Below are 15,543 nucleotides of genomic sequence, written 5' to 3' on the forward strand. Positions count from 1 at the left end.
GCTTGCTCCCAGGAATACAATCTTTTGACTGGGGACTAGTTTTGATTTATTTTCATTGCTGGTGTACCCCAGGGAGGTTAGAAGGTTTTTTTTTTTTTTTACAAATGTCAGGTGCTGCAACAGCATTTCTTGACTGTCTGATTGAATCAGGCAGCCGTCCAAGTACTGGCAAATTTGGATATTTCTCCGTCTGCAGTAAGCAATGGCTGGAGCCAGGCATTTTGTGAATATTCTGGGAGCAGTGGATAAGCCAAAGGGAAGTGCAGAGAACTAATAATGCATAGCTCCTGCCCTGAAGCATATATATTTCCTGCATGATTCCCTTATAGGGATGTGTAGATAAGCTTCTTTCAAGTCTAGGGTGACTAACCAGGCATCTTTGGCTAGCATAGGTAGAAGCTGCTGCAGGGTGAGCATTTTGAATTTTGGTACCATCAGGAAGGTGTTGAGAATTGAAAGATTTAGGATTGGGCGCCAAGAGCCCTCTTTTTTGGGTACCAGGAAAAGTCTGGAATAGAATCCTTGACCTACCTGTTCAGCAGGAACAGGTTGAATTGCCCTTATAGAGAGCACAGATTGAACTTTGTTTTGTGCCTCTGCTCACTGGTTTGGAGGAAGGTCTGGGAACCTTTTTGGGGTTGGCAGTGAATGGAAGTAAAATTTGTACCTCTGGGATACAATGTTGAGGACCCATCGGTCTTTGGGGATGGAAATCCAGTTTTTTGCATGAAGGGCAAATTTTCCTCCTACGGGCACAAGCAGTTGGGCAGAGGTGGGGAGTGGAGCTGAGAAGTCATTGGGAATTATTTCCGTAAGGGGGTGGCTTAGCACTCCCTGCTTTAGAGGTGGAGGCACTCCATTGTTTAGATCTCTGCATACCCTGAGACTGTAGTCTGGGGGGTCCGTTTCCCCTGGGTCTAGTTTGATATGGCCTTGAGGGGGCTGGAAAGGACCAATGTTTCAAGGGGCAAAGCCTACGGAATCTAGGAGGCTGTACCTGCAAGAATTCTTTGTCTGCATAGATTTAGCTTTTTCTTCCATCTTTTTAAGAACCTCTTCTGCTTTGGTGCCAAACAAATTGTCCTTGTTCAAAGGAGTGTCTAATAACTTTGATTTGACATGGTCTGGCAAGGTCTGCTCCTTAAGCCAAGCAAGCCTTCTCAGTACAGAACCAGTGACTTCTGCCCTGCAAGATGGTTCTAGGGCATCAAAGCCACACTGCAATGTATGCTTGCTGCCTTGGCTTGCAGAATGCATAAGCTCTTGCAATTCTTTATTTTCTGCACAGTCTGTAAAGGTAGCTATTTTTTGCTTAATAAGTTAAGGTAGGTAAGTTCCATAATATGTTGTTGGTACTTCAGCATGTGAAATTGACAATTCAAAGCCCTAATGGCGAGAGTTGCAGAGGTATATACTTTCTTACCCCATCTGTCCAAAGCTCTGGAATCCCTGTCCGAAGGGGTGGGATTCTTAGCTGTAGTTGCTTTGATACCGGAGAGATGATCTCTGGGTCAGCAGCAGGATTTTTGAAAATGAATTTGAGAGAGTCAGGTACTATGTAGTACCGGTCTGGTTTCCTAGGAGAAGGGGGTAAAGTATCAGGAGTTAAACTGGGTTCCATAAAGACATCATCCACAACCTCCAGGACTGGGGGTATTGCTAAAGGCCTATGTTGTGGCAAATCTAGAAATTCTCCGAGTTTCTTTTTGGACTGAGTATAGTCTTGGCATTCCCAGTGGAAATGCTCTCTTAAAGTATGTAAGGTTTTACCAAAGAAAAATCCTCTGGAGGAGAGGCAGAGGGAATGGATTTATCTGCATCTGAATCCTCATAAGTAGAGAAGGGCATGTCTTCATAATCAGATATCTCAGAGTCGTCGGACTCTTGGTATGTTGAAGCTGCTGGGGACAAGTCTCTTTTTCTCTTAGCAGGGGAAGGCTGACTTCCCCTTATCAGCATAATAAGGTCTTCTGCCATTTTAACCATTTGATGTTGTGGCAAGGTAGCAGGTGCATGAGCTTTAGTCATTGTTTTTTTAGGTGTAGCGTGTACTCTTGGCCTTAGAAACTCGGTAGTTTTAGACAGAACTGTGTTCGGTTTGTGTCGAACATCGGTAGTGTAAAGAACTTCCTCACAAGCCGTTGCCTACTCAACGGCTCCGGACCCATCCAAGGTAGAGACATCCGCAGGTTCCGTATTCGAAGAAGAGTCTCATGGCATACTGGACTCCGAACGGGTCTCGGTAGAGGCCTGCGAATCCACTGAAGCGGGCATCAGGGAATGCGAAAGTGCCTCACTGAGTACTGGTGAACTGGCGACTAGCTTAACGGAAGCGTCAGCAGCTTTGGACCTGTGCGGTCTGTCTCTGTCTTTATCCCTACGTTTTTTCGGAAGATCGGTAGTCAGATGGCTTACCGAAGCCATTTCGGAATACGGAGATCGAGAACAAAAGTATTTAATGACAATAAGGGCCCAACGACGAATAGTTCGGGCACTGAACAGGGCACAAAACTGAAAGCAAGGTATGTCGTGGTCTGGGCCTAAACAGGTGACGCAGTAAGAATGGAAATCTCGGTGTGGTATTTGCTTTCCACAGGCAAGACAATTGTTAACTTTTTCTGAGATCGGTTAGAGCAAGAAAAAAGGATCCCCAACAGGGTACTTAGCTTTAGAAGACTTCAGGATAATTCAATTCGGAAACGAAAACTCAGGTAGTGGCCGACCGGCACTCGTGTGAACTGCTTCTGCTTCGGTCTCCTCCGCAAGAAGGACTGATGTAATGGCATTGGCTGCCTGTTTTTATACTCCTGACAACCTGACGTCAGTCCTGGAGCGACAGCAACCGACGCAGAAATACTAAGTCTGTGGTATTTGGGCCGAATGAGGGCTACCTGCAGGCAGATAACCTAAGTGTGATGACTGCAACAGTGAAACACGAAGAACATCATCTCCTATCTCTCCATCTTTATATGCAAAGGATACCTACTTTAAAGTCACAAGCCATTATTGGCAGGACCTTGCAAAACATGGCACTTCATTACTTAAGCAATGCATTAACACTGACTTTGAATTTACTGAACCTGCCAAGTACTTTGGTGTTCCTGCAGCCTCTTACAGAAAGAGCAGCCCATTACAAATAACTTATTCAAGTAATCAGCATGGATGGGACCTCATGCAATACAGCATTTCCTTACACAGGAGACCCTATGGTACTGGTTCTGAATTTGATTAATCAGCCTAGTACCTACTAAACTACATGGTGTTACCTGCGGTCCCTCACAGAAATGGCAACCCTCCATAACTAACTTAATAAACTGTTACTGGACCCCACACAATACATTTTCCAACTCAAAGAATTCTTTACTACTGCTATCAAATTTGATTTACCTGTCCTACACATACTAAATTACACATATACTACCTACAGCCCTTATACAAATGGCAACCTGCCACAACTAACTTAAAAAGCTTATACTGCAGCCCTTTACAGACATGGCAGGCTGCCATAAGTTAATCAAATAGATACCATCAGCAAGATCCCACGCAATATGGCATTTTGTCAACTCAAAGTGATGTTTTTGCTACTGGCTTTGAATTTGATAAACCTGCTCGGAGCATGCCAAATTACACTGGTGTCTTAACTGCAATCCTTTACAGAAATGGCGGTCCTCTATAACTATCAAACAGGAGAATCAGCAGGACCCCATGAGATCATGCAACTCTTATCTTTTCTCTACTACTGGCTTTGAAGTTGATCTACCTGCTCAGAACATACCAAGTTGCACAGGTGTTACCTGTACCCCTTAAAAGGAACAGTTTATAAATAAACTACAGTTCTACAGCAAAGTAGCTCAATGTATTGCTAATGTTCAAAACAGATGACACCAATGTAATGCAATAAAGTGAATGAAATGCATAGGATTTCACCATGTACTAACGCCCCCTCAACTCTCATGATCTACAACATTCTCTATAAACCAGACAATGCCCTGCCATAAGATACTAAATTCAAAAACATTATGTCCTATCAGCCAATACTTATCAAAAGTCAAACCACCACCAAAGACATTTGCTTGACTCTGTTATAACAGCAAAAAGTAGAATTCAGTACCTAATGAAATCACGTAAGAACCAGTCATCAAATGATTATATACAGACCTGAAAAACTAAGAACCAACCCAATGGATATATTTATATGCTACACAACACTTGAAAAATAACAACTACATAAATCAGCAACAAACATTATATGTAGTGCTTCCCTACTCAGAGGAAATGGAAAGAAAAGGTTTTCTCTTTCATAACACTGGAAACAAGCATTTCATACTCCAACCACGATTCTTCTGCCATTTAACCTAAACAGTGTTTACTGTAAACAATATTAACTCATCCTTCCTACTTCTATACTTGCATCTCCTCTCTAATATAATAATTACTCTTCTCTTCGAATACACACTCCCACATCCTTCCTTACAATGTTACTTTTCCTACTGATAGCCTTGCATCCTTTATGATCTCATTTCATTTTTAAGTATTTCCCATCTTACCAGTTCTACTTTTCTTCTGTCATTCTTGCTGCTTTAACTGTCTCAGCTTTCTAGAGCCCTAAACACCTATACATATCAACTTCACAACTTTATACAACCATTCCTAACACTCAAAATATTAAAAATGCATAGAAATACTTTTATGAATACTAATATACAAATTTGCCCAGTGTGTACACTTTATTTTTGACTGAGCAAAACAATTAGTTCTATAATACATTTTCCTGTAGTCACTTCATTTAATAGATTATGTACACTTTGTACACTTGCACGCATACCATCCGTTTACTAGTATTATATGCATTTTAGGCAGAGTTTACTTCCATGGGCCACTGCTTAAAAGAAGCAATCTGCTCAGATGGACTACCTCACATTCTTAACCATGTACAGACACATGCATCCACATGGTCCAAGGTAAAAATTGCTTTTAGTGCTGAAGAACTTGGGGTCTTTATATCCTCCATAACTAGAAGTATTGAAAGTAGTAATAAATTCACCTAGGAAAAGAAATGGTAGACCACAAAAGAACAATCTGAAAGAAAAAAATAATATCACACCAAATGCAGTATCTAAAATCAGTCTTACGGTTTGGAAAACTCACTCTGTACAGTTTCCAAGGTGGATGCCACTGTGGCTTGGGCATCGAAGGAGCCTTCTTCAAAACTAGAGCAGAATTCTTTGTGCCTTCAAGAACCTGAAATATTACCAAAGAACAAAAAGAAGTGACACACAAAAAATATGCATCTAAAACTCAACTGTGAATTATTTGACAATCTGTCTCTTTCATTCACTCACACACTCACCCACTCACTCCTAATACAAAACAGGTACATAAGTGGTTTGGGTATTGCTCATACATCATACAAAGCTCTAAACAGGTTATATAAGTTATTAAAAAATGCAGGAGCAAAGACGACACTACTATACTCCACCATAATCAACAAATGCTCATGACCGAGTGGAGCATAGTTAAGTACACAGAAAATGCAAGAATTAGAACTTACCCTACCATCACTGCAGATGTTCAAGTAAGATCACAGATACTGTTATGCTTTACATCATAGACTTCCAGTGCAACTAAAAGTCTGCCTTCCAACAGGTATGGAATTTGAAAGGGGAGGTAGCTACTGGATCAAATGGGGCTTCAATCAGCTTTTCTAGGATAAAGCTGAAGTCCCACTGGGGAACTATATACATCCTAGGTAGTCTTAGATGTAGCACCCCCTTCAGGCAGAGTCTGATAATCTGAATGACAATGAGATTCATGAGAGTATTAGAGTGCAGACTAAAACAGCAGGTTGAAGTATATTCAACAAAGTAAATACCAAAGTCCAGAGCTGAACAACTCTGCTAGGGACTGCAAGATTACAGGCAAAGTAACTATGACTCATTTTTTGGCACCATGAGAAAGATCTATTTCACTTAGCTGGGTGAATTTTGTCAAAACAATCTTCATAGCTTCCCTCGTGATGTTAAGTACGGCTTCAGAGAAAAGTTACCAAAAAGGTTATGTCAAATCAGTCAAGTTGCCAGATGGAGGGCTGATAGGGGAGGGTGTCACAAGGACCCCTTGTACTGAGTCAAGATATCCACATGCTGGCACAATAGAGTACAGGGACTTTTTCTCACTAATTCTCAGCCAAAAATAACCCCAACAACTATCAATATAATTTTTGGACCCCCAACTTTACTCTCAGGATCACCCTCCGATCAAAGTAACGAGAAGTAACTGGAGAAAAAAAAACATACAAAAACAGAGCTGTCTAGATCATAAAGATTGCATCAAGTTGCCCAAAATTCCCTAGGAGGTGCTCTGGAGCAGAATTTCCTCACCTGCTTGTTGTCTGGAGAAGCAAAAAGGTCTACTATCAAACATTTTGTTTGTGTAGTAACTGTAGAAACATGTTCCTGTCTAACATACATTGATGGAGGTTCACCTCTGACTTGCCCACCAGGATGTTTTCCTAGGAGGAATGTAAAATGCCCCAAGATGTATCCTTTACTGCAGGGCTGCCTCACATTCTGTAATTGACAGCCAGCCTAAGATACACATATGAGTGCCCTTTGCTTGTTCATATATCATATGACTGTTGTACTGTCTGTGATGAAGTGCATAACTGCTGGCTGCTATACAGGTTTCATGGAGGTTTTAGCCAGGATCACTGCTTCCTCTAACACTGATGTTCCAAACATTGTACTCTTCAGAGTCAGCTCCCCAAACTAAGGCATTCATGGTCAGGATCTGACTATGGGCAGCTGCTTACATCTCTTGATTTATCGGGATTTGATTGATCCATTATGATAGTGCCTGTCTGATGGGAACATGTGATGGGAAGAGCAGAACAATGTGGCTCAGAGGCCGAGTGCAATGACATAAAGATGCCAGAGATGCCACTGTAGCTCTCACCTGAAACCATAAGACTTGTGGATGTCATGTAGCCCAGGATCCAAAAGTACTCTATAACTGAAAAATATGTCTTGTTGGACATCTCCAGAAAAAAAGTTGTCAGGAAATCTATCTTTTCTTGAGGTAAAAAGGGCCTCTGCATGGTGGAGTGTAGCTAAGCGCCCAGGAATATCAATGTCCTGCAGGCATGAAAATTTAAGGAGAAACAAGAAGTTATGTTCTCACCATAACGTTCGATGTATGTAGTCCATCTTGCCTCACATTCTTACCTGTGGGTTCGGAGCTGAACCTCGGATCTGACTCTGCCATACTCTAGCTCAAAGTCTTCAATTAGCTTGTGGCTAAGAGGTATCCCATGCTGCACTGCTCCCTTTCCCCAGATCTTGTTTGCTGCAAGCTCAGGCAATCACACCCCACACACACAACACATAGAGAGGAAGAATCAGCCCAACAACAAAAGGAGTACTGAAACCAAAACTAACCTCTAGGCCCTCCAGGAGGTGGTAGGCGGGAGGGTAAGTAAGAATGTGAGGCGAGATGGACTACATACATCGAACGTTATGGTGAGTACATAACTTCTTGATGTTATGTAGTCCAATCTCGCCTACATTCCTACCAGTGGGACAGCATCCCCAGCACCTGAACCTTGGGCGGCTCAGTGGAAAATACTCCTGAGCGCTGTGGAACCAAAGGAAGATCTGCTTTGATAGCAGTAGTGACTGATAAAGGTGTGAGGAGATGCCCATGCAGCCGCAGCACAAATATTATCCATAGACATCCTGGCCTGAAATGCTGTAGAGGTAGACATTGATTGTGTAGAATAAGCCTTCACCTTAAAAGGTAATTCCTTACCGCTTGAGGCATAAATGAAGGAAATACAACTAGAGATCCATCTGGATAAGATTACTTTAGGGACAGGAGACCCAAGTTTATTGTCTGAAAACGAGACAAATAGCGGATCTGATTTCCTAAGATCCTTCGTTCTATGTAAATAGAAATGCAATTGTCTATGAACATCTTAGCTGGTGGAATTTGAATTCTACCTTATTAGAAAATTCTGGGAAAAACACAGGCAGCTCAATAGACTGGTTGAGGTTAATAACCAAAGCAACTTTTGGCATAAAGGAAGGATTTGGTCTGAGGGAAACCCTATCCTTGTGAAATACCAAGTAAAGAGGTCTAACTGACAAAGCTTGGAGCTCAGAGATTCGCCTAGCTGAAGTGATGGCTACCAAAAAGATAGTCTTCCATGACAAATATTTCAAGTCACAAGTAGTTGCAGGCTCAAAGGGAGACGAAGTGAGACACTGTAGCACAAAATTGAGGTCCCATGGCATTACGGGATCAAAGACTGGGGGCCGAAGCATCATACTGCCCTTTAAAAATGCCTTACAATGTCTATGCGCTATTAGACTGGGTTCATTAGCAACATGAAAGGTGGAGATAGCCACTAATTGAACTTTAATGGTTGCGGCAGCTGACCCCTTACTGAAAAGCATGGAGAGAAATTCCAGAACTGATGAAATTGGTGCAGTGTAAGGGTCAATCTGCCTTTCATGAGCCCAGATGGAAAATCTTTTCCATTTTCTGGAATAAATCTTCCTAGTCGAAGGCTTATGGGAAGAAGACAGAATATGAACTGAGTCCAGAGAAAAATGATGAAGCCTGACTAGTGATGGAACTGGAGTAGCCAAGCTGTCAACCGGAGGGTCTGAAGAGAGGGATGGAACTGCCCTGACATACGAGTCAATAGGTCTGGCTGTGGGTCCAGAATCCAGGGGTCGTCCATGAGATAGGGACGGAGAAAGGGAAACCAAATTTGACGAGGCCAGTGTGGAGCAATCAGAATCATTCTGCTTCCCAAGAATTGTGCTTTCTGAATAACCTTTGCTATCAGAGGAACAGGTGGGAAGGCATAAAGTAGACCGGAGGGCCAATCATGAACTAGAGCTTCCCTGGGTGTCTTCCCCTGAGGGGGATAAGGGTGAAGTAGCTGCTGCACTTGGTATTGAGGGGACTGGCAAATAGATCGCAGCAAGGCTGACCCCATCTGCGGAAAATCTGCTCCGCAAACTGCTTGTTCAGGGACCACTCGTGAGGCATCAGAATAGCTCTGCTCAACCTGTAGGCAATCACGTTGGACTTCCCTGGAATGTGCGTTGCCACAGGAAAGCATTGGGAAGACACTGCCCACTGCCACACTCTAATAGCCTCTCTGCAAAGGGGATACAACTTAGTTCCCCCCTGTTTGTTCAGATACCATACCACCGACATGTTGTCCGAGTGGATTGCAATCATCCCGAGAGGAAGAAAGCACTGGAGTGCTTGCAACGCTAATAGCACTGCTCTCATCTCCAAGACATCGATATGCAAATGTATCTCGTGCTCTTGCCACGTGCCTTGGACTGTCCTGCCAAGATAATGCCCCCCCAACCAATCTGGGAGGCATCCATGGTCACCGTGGCAACTGGAGGAGGTGGAACAAAGTGCTTTCCCACATTGAAATTGCTGGTCTGAAGCCACCAGCGTAGATCCTGCTTGCACTTGTCTGTAATTATAATAAGATGGGAAAGCGGAAGGTGTTGTAGGGACCACTGAGCAAAGAGCAGCCACTGAAGGAGCCTCATGTGTAGTGTTGCAAGAGGGACTAGCATAATTGTGGCAGCCATTGTCCCTAACAATTTGAGAACCATTTTTGCCTTTACATTTTTCAGTGGAAGCAACGCGTAGACCTGTTGTTGCAAAACCTGAATTCTTTCTTGTGGTAAGAAAGCCCTTATGAGCACGGTGTTTAAATCGGCACCTATAAAGATGACACGCTGCGAGGGCAACAAGGCAGACTTTTCCCAGTTTAGTGTGATACCCAATTGTTGACACAGCGCAATGATGGCGACCCTGGTCTGTAGTAGGAGATGCCTGGTGGTGGCAGACAGGAGTCATTCATCTAGGTACGGAAACTCTCGGAATCCCTGACGTCTTCAAGTGAGCCGTCACCACTGCCATACATTTGAACACCCAGGGGGGGCTGTGGTGAGACCAAAGGGCAGGGCTCGAAACTGCAAACGACTGGCTCCCAGACGGAAGTGCAAATGACTTCTGGATGCCCTGTCCATCTTTATATGGTAGTAAGCATCCTTGAGGTCGATGGAGCTCATCCATACTTCTTTCCCCAACAATGGGAGAATAGACTGTAAAGTGACCATTCGGGAACTTGGACTTTTTTACATGGAGGTTCAAGAGGCTGAGATCCAAGATGGGTCTCAGGCCCCCTGTTCTTTTCAGCACCAAAAAGAATCTTGAGCAAGTCCCTAATCCGAGCTGGTCTGAGGGGACATGCTAGATGGCTCCTTTTGCTGGCAGCTTTTGAAATTCTGAAGCTGCAGAATCCCTTTGACTGGGTGGAGCATCTGGGATTTTCTTGGTTGGCGGGGGATGAGAAGAGAAGGGAATATGATATCCTCCGGAAATTATCTTTTATACCCACTCGTCTTGGGTGATGCCTTACCAGGCTTCTAGGTATAGCGAAATGCGACCCCCGACTGACTCTGGGGAAGCACAGTTGGGCCTCCCATCAGGAGCGCTGGTAGGAGGAACTGCAAAAGGAATTGTGGTCCCCCTGGTTACGCGGGCCTTCTCTGCCTCTAGGGTGGCGTCTACCTGAGTTACCACCCCCTCCCCTGTCTCTGGGGGGGAATCACTTTGTGCATCTTGAAAAAAACCTCTGTGGCTTTCTGTACCACATTTTCCCACCCTTCTGGCCCTTGGGATAAGGTCTAGAAGGCATGGAAAAATGGACTCCCATGGCAGACAGGATTTTTCCTTCCTGCTTGCACCTAGTGAGAGTATCCTTCACCGTGGTTCTGAACAACGATGAATCGTTAAATGGGGCATTGGTGAACGTAGACTTGAAGGTCTCCGCAAAATTACACAGGCGCATTCAGGAGTGCCTCCTAAGAGAGACTCCTGAACTCGCTGCCCTACTCGCTCCATCGGCTGCATGCGAGATCAGCCTCATGGAGAAGTTAGTAATGGAATTTAGGGTAGACATCTGGCCATTGACCTTCTGAGTCACTGCGTCAGAAACCTTACTCTGCAGAGACTCTCCAAGCTCTTTTAGGAGATCTCTCTGGAGCCCTGTAAAATGTGACAAATAGTTCAGCGACCGCAGAGTAAAGGCCGCTGAGGAAAACATACGCTTCACATACCGGTCCATGGTCCTTGACTCCTTGTTAGGGGGATGGATGGTAGATGAAGTCCCAGCTAGTTCCTTCGTGGTGGCCGCTGCTGCCACCATGGCATCTACTGGAACGCCCTTTATGAGAAATTAGTTGTCAGCAGGGGTGGACAGAAACTTGTTGGGTCTCCTGGGGACTGGTTCCACAGTGTCAAGGGTTTCCCACACCCTTCGACAAACAATATCCAGGAGTTCATCGAATGGGGGAGAAACCCAAGAGGTGGAGGGTTGAGACCCAAAGGCCTTCAGGAACACAGACTCCTCCTCAGAGGGAGATTTGGAGGGCCAGTTGCCTCTCTGCTTCAAGATCTTTAGGATATCTGAGAAAGAGATAGCTTCAGAGGATGACTTGGGGGACCCCTCTGACTCCTCGAGGTCGGTGTCCGAAGTGATAGATTCATCCTGGGAGTCGATGTGCTTCCTCTTGCACACACTTTTTCTGGGGGGCTCCTCAAGCAAACACTCAGCGGAGACCTCAGAAAGTTGGGGACCACTCATGGAGGTATCCTGAGGCCTTGGGTCTCTGCTGTCCAAGGACAGAGGGTGATAAGAAACTGATACCGGTGCTGTAGGGGATAAAGTGTCAGTGCCATCAGATGCAGATGAGGACCTCCGCATGACCTCGAAAGCTGATCCCCCCCCCCCCGGCTCCGAAGAACAACCAACCATGGAAGCCCTCAGAGCCGAAGAGATAAGGCCCAAAGCCGAGGCAGGGCCCAAGCTCACCCGTGCCGAAGCACCGAGCGGGAGGCTCAGAGCCGAAGGAGATCTATCCAAGAGCTCTCCCTTGGTTCCGACCGAGGAACTATGAACCCTGGACCCTGCGGATGGAGCAGACGGGGTTGGAGCGGAGATTGGAACAGAGATGCCAGGATGAGCTACTGGAGCCGACATAAAGGCATCAGACGGAACTGACAAGTCTGGCTCCAAATGCCGAGAAAGGCTCTGAGGAGGAACATATGAGGATGGATGGGTGACAGGCTCCGGGGCCGATTGGGCTGGAGCCGAAAACAATTTGGCCAACACTGGTGATTGGAGCAGTCTCTGTACTACTCTATCCACATCATCGTCCGAGAGAGTCCTGGAGGACACAGAGGATAAGGTCGGAGATCTGGACCTCCTTACAGAAGGAGACTTACGAGAAGGAGGAACAGGTCTGGAAACTGGAGACCGGCTCTGAACAAGCATCTCAGTCACTGGCTCTGAGAGACTGGGAGCCGATGTTGACTTGGTCAATTCATCCACTTCCTTCGGCCCCGAAGCCAATGGAGCCGAGGAAGCTAAAGTAGACTTGGCAACTTTCTCTGGTGGCTCCGATAAAACTGACGGAGCCGGAGAGCATTTTTTTGATTTAGAGGTCTTGTCTGCTGTAGAGGGAGAGGACTTAGAACTGGAAGCCCTCTCCAAGTCTTCTTCGAAGGAAGGTTTCAGTAATCCCTTCAGAATCAGTTTGTTCTTCCTCTCTTGAAGAACGTGTGGGCTAAAGGCATGACAGAGCACACATGATTCTTGGAGGTGGATAGCCCCCAAGCAATATACACACACAGAGTTGCCCATCAGTAATAGACATTTTATATCCACACTTATCACATTTTTTGAAGCCCGAAGGCTTGTGTTCTTTTGTAGCCTTAGACATATTGGTATGATACTGCACACAATATCAGAAGACAAACCCGACACCAACAGAAAAATGCGGGAACTATGCCTCTAAATTAAACGGTCATGGAACAATAAACACCACAGGGAAGAAAAGACCTCTAACTTAAACGGCCCTGACAAACAAAACAAGGGAGGACTAGGTCCTCCAAGTTAAACGGACTTAGTCCAAAGGGACGGGCAACACTGGAACAAACACACACAGGGAAACTGGGACACACACAACTAGAAGGGAGGACTAGGTCCTCTAACTGAAACGGGCCTAGCCCATAAGAAGGGAAGAATGCAAACGGGATACCAAGACAAAAAGCCAAACAGGCTACACAACAGTTTTTTTATCAAAAAAACAGAGACTAGCTATGAAAATAGCTTTTGGAACAACAAACTACTAAAAAGTAGAAGAAAGTTATACTTAGCCATGGCCAAGAGCGAGACCACGTCTGAGCAGTACGAGCGGCAAACGAGATCTGGGGAAAGGGAGCAGTGCAGCATGGGATACCTCTTAGCCACAAGCCAACTGAAGACTTCGAGCTAGAGAATGGCCGAGTCGGAGCTGAGGTTTGGCTCCGAACCCGCGGGTAAGAATGTAGGTGAGACTGGACTACATAACATCCCAAATTCTCAAAGCACTCCAGGGTGAAGCTTGGGTTGGCGCCTAAACTTGTCTTTTAGCCAGCTCAACTTGAGCTACTTGACAGATTGGGTGCATGGAAGAAGCCCTGAAGCTTTGGAAGCTGACCAGCTGTTATATCCTTGGCAAGATAGAACCCATATAGCTAAGGCTACTGCAGGAGTGATCAATATGATGTACATCTAGTCTTAAAAGCACTTTCATTCTTAGCATTAGGAAAACTTTTGATCGAAATTCTTTTCCAAGCTCATACGGAAAGTACAGTTTTGTACCTACCATAAATGTAGATGTTCGAAGATCCACATTGCTGCAGTCCTTACACTTGGGTAGTCCGCTGTCCTCGGTCGGCCCGACTATCAAAGTATAAGGCTGACGTCGGTCAAGGCGCATTTGACTGACATCAGGACGTCAGGGTACAAATGCGCATGACCGACGTCATATCCTCAGTCTTTTCTTGCCCCAGATGTCAGAAGACCCTAGAAACAAAGGTCAAAACCAAAAGACAGCAAACCAACAACCAACCATCCTAGCACTAATAATATGTACAATATATACAATATACACTCTATTTACAACCCAACCCACACAACCGCCTCCAAGAGGGGAAGGAGGGAGGGTAAATTGGACTGCAGCAATGTGGATCTTCGAACATCTACATTTATGGTAGGTACAAAACTGTACTATGTTCTTTATCTCACATTGCTGCAGTCCTTACACTTGGGTAGAATCCCAAAGCAGAGGTAAGGGAGGATGGCTAAACTATAAGGAAGCAGGAGCTGCCAAAATGCCTTGCAAAACAGCAGTGGCAAAACCAGCCCTGGATTTAGAGTAAAGTGGAAGGTGATAATGCCTAGAGAAAGTATGCACTGAACTCCAAGTAGCTGCCTCCAAAATATCCTTAGTTGCCACCCCTCAAAAAAGCTGTCGAAGTGGCAGTAGCTCTAGTGGAATGAGGCCTAATCCCAGCTGGAATTTCCTTGCCATGATGGGAATAACAGAAAGCAATGCAAAACCCAATCCACTTAGAAATAGTTTGTTTTGACACAGGCTTGCCCTGAGAACTCAAAGCAAAAGAAACAAATAACTGCTGAGACTGCCTGAACCCCTTAGTTCTGTCCAAATAATATCGCAACTGCCTGTGTACATCTAAAGTGTGCAAAATCTTCTCCCCCTTACTTTGGGGATTTGCATAAAAAGTAGGCAAATGAATAGTTTGGTTTAAAGCCACACTAGAAACCACTTTAGGCATAAAGGAAGGATTAGTACGTAAAGATACCCTATCCTTATGGAAAATTAAGAAAGGCTCAACCGCCATAAGGGCCTGTAACTCAGAAACCCTTCTTGCAGAGGTAATAGCCAACAAAAAAGCAGTCTTCCATGATAAAAACTTTAACTCAGCAGTAGCTGCAGGCTCAAAAGGTTGTAGAGTGAGTTTCTCCAACACAAAATTGAGATCCCAAGCAGGCGTAGGAGCTCTTCGTGGGGGTCTTATATTCTTTGCCCCTCTAAGAAATTGCTTGAACAAAGGATGAGAAAACAATGGTGGGTCACAATCATAGTGAGCTGAAATTGCTGCAGCATGAACCTTAATAGAAGAGAAGGACAAACCTTTGTCCAGTAACTCAGTAAGATATTGAAGAGCCACACTTAAATTAGGCTCGGAAATATCAAAATCCTTTGCTGCACTCCAAAATAAAAATCTCTTCCATTTATCTGCGTACACTTTCCTTGTACTAGGCCTTCTAGCTTCCAAAATAACATTCAAAACTTGCTGTGGAAGTGGAGGCCCACTACGGCTCAAAACAGAATATGCCAGGCTGTTAGGTGCAGAGAGTGAAGCTTGACATTGAGCAAATGACTGTCCTCCTGAGACAACAGGTGTGGAATCGAAGGTAAAGGCCATGGAGGTTTCCGTACCAGGCTTCTCAGTAATGGGTACCAATGCTGTCGAGGCCAATCTGGAGCTATCAAAATCATCCTTGGCTTGTCTTGTCTGGCCTTCAGTAGTACCTTTGGGAGGAGAGGCAGAGGTGGAAAGGCATACACATGAAGATTGCTCCAATTGAAA

At 44.8% G+C, this 15,543-nt stretch overlaps 1 protein-coding gene across 1 annotated transcript in view; it reads right to left on the reverse strand.

Annotated features, from left to right (window-relative positions):
• The window catches only part of LOC122794901 (pleiotropic regulator 1-like), a 319,076-nt gene that overhangs the window by 27,189 nt on the left and 276,344 nt on the right, over nt 1-15,543 (reverse strand). Inside the window, exon 7 of the mRNA XM_044063497.1 lies at nt 5,133-5,241. Within this exon, the coding sequence (XP_043919432.1) occupies nt 5,133-5,241 (109 nt within the window). The remainder of the gene's footprint in view (nt 1-5,132; nt 5,242-15,543) is intronic.

The sequence above is a fragment of the Protopterus annectens genome, chromosome 2.part1, assembly GCF_019279795.1.
Source record: "Protopterus annectens isolate FY-2018-M chromosome 2.part1, PAN1.0, whole genome shotgun sequence".
Lineage (NCBI taxonomy): Eukaryota > Metazoa > Chordata > Ceratodontiformes > Protopteridae > Protopterus > Protopterus annectens.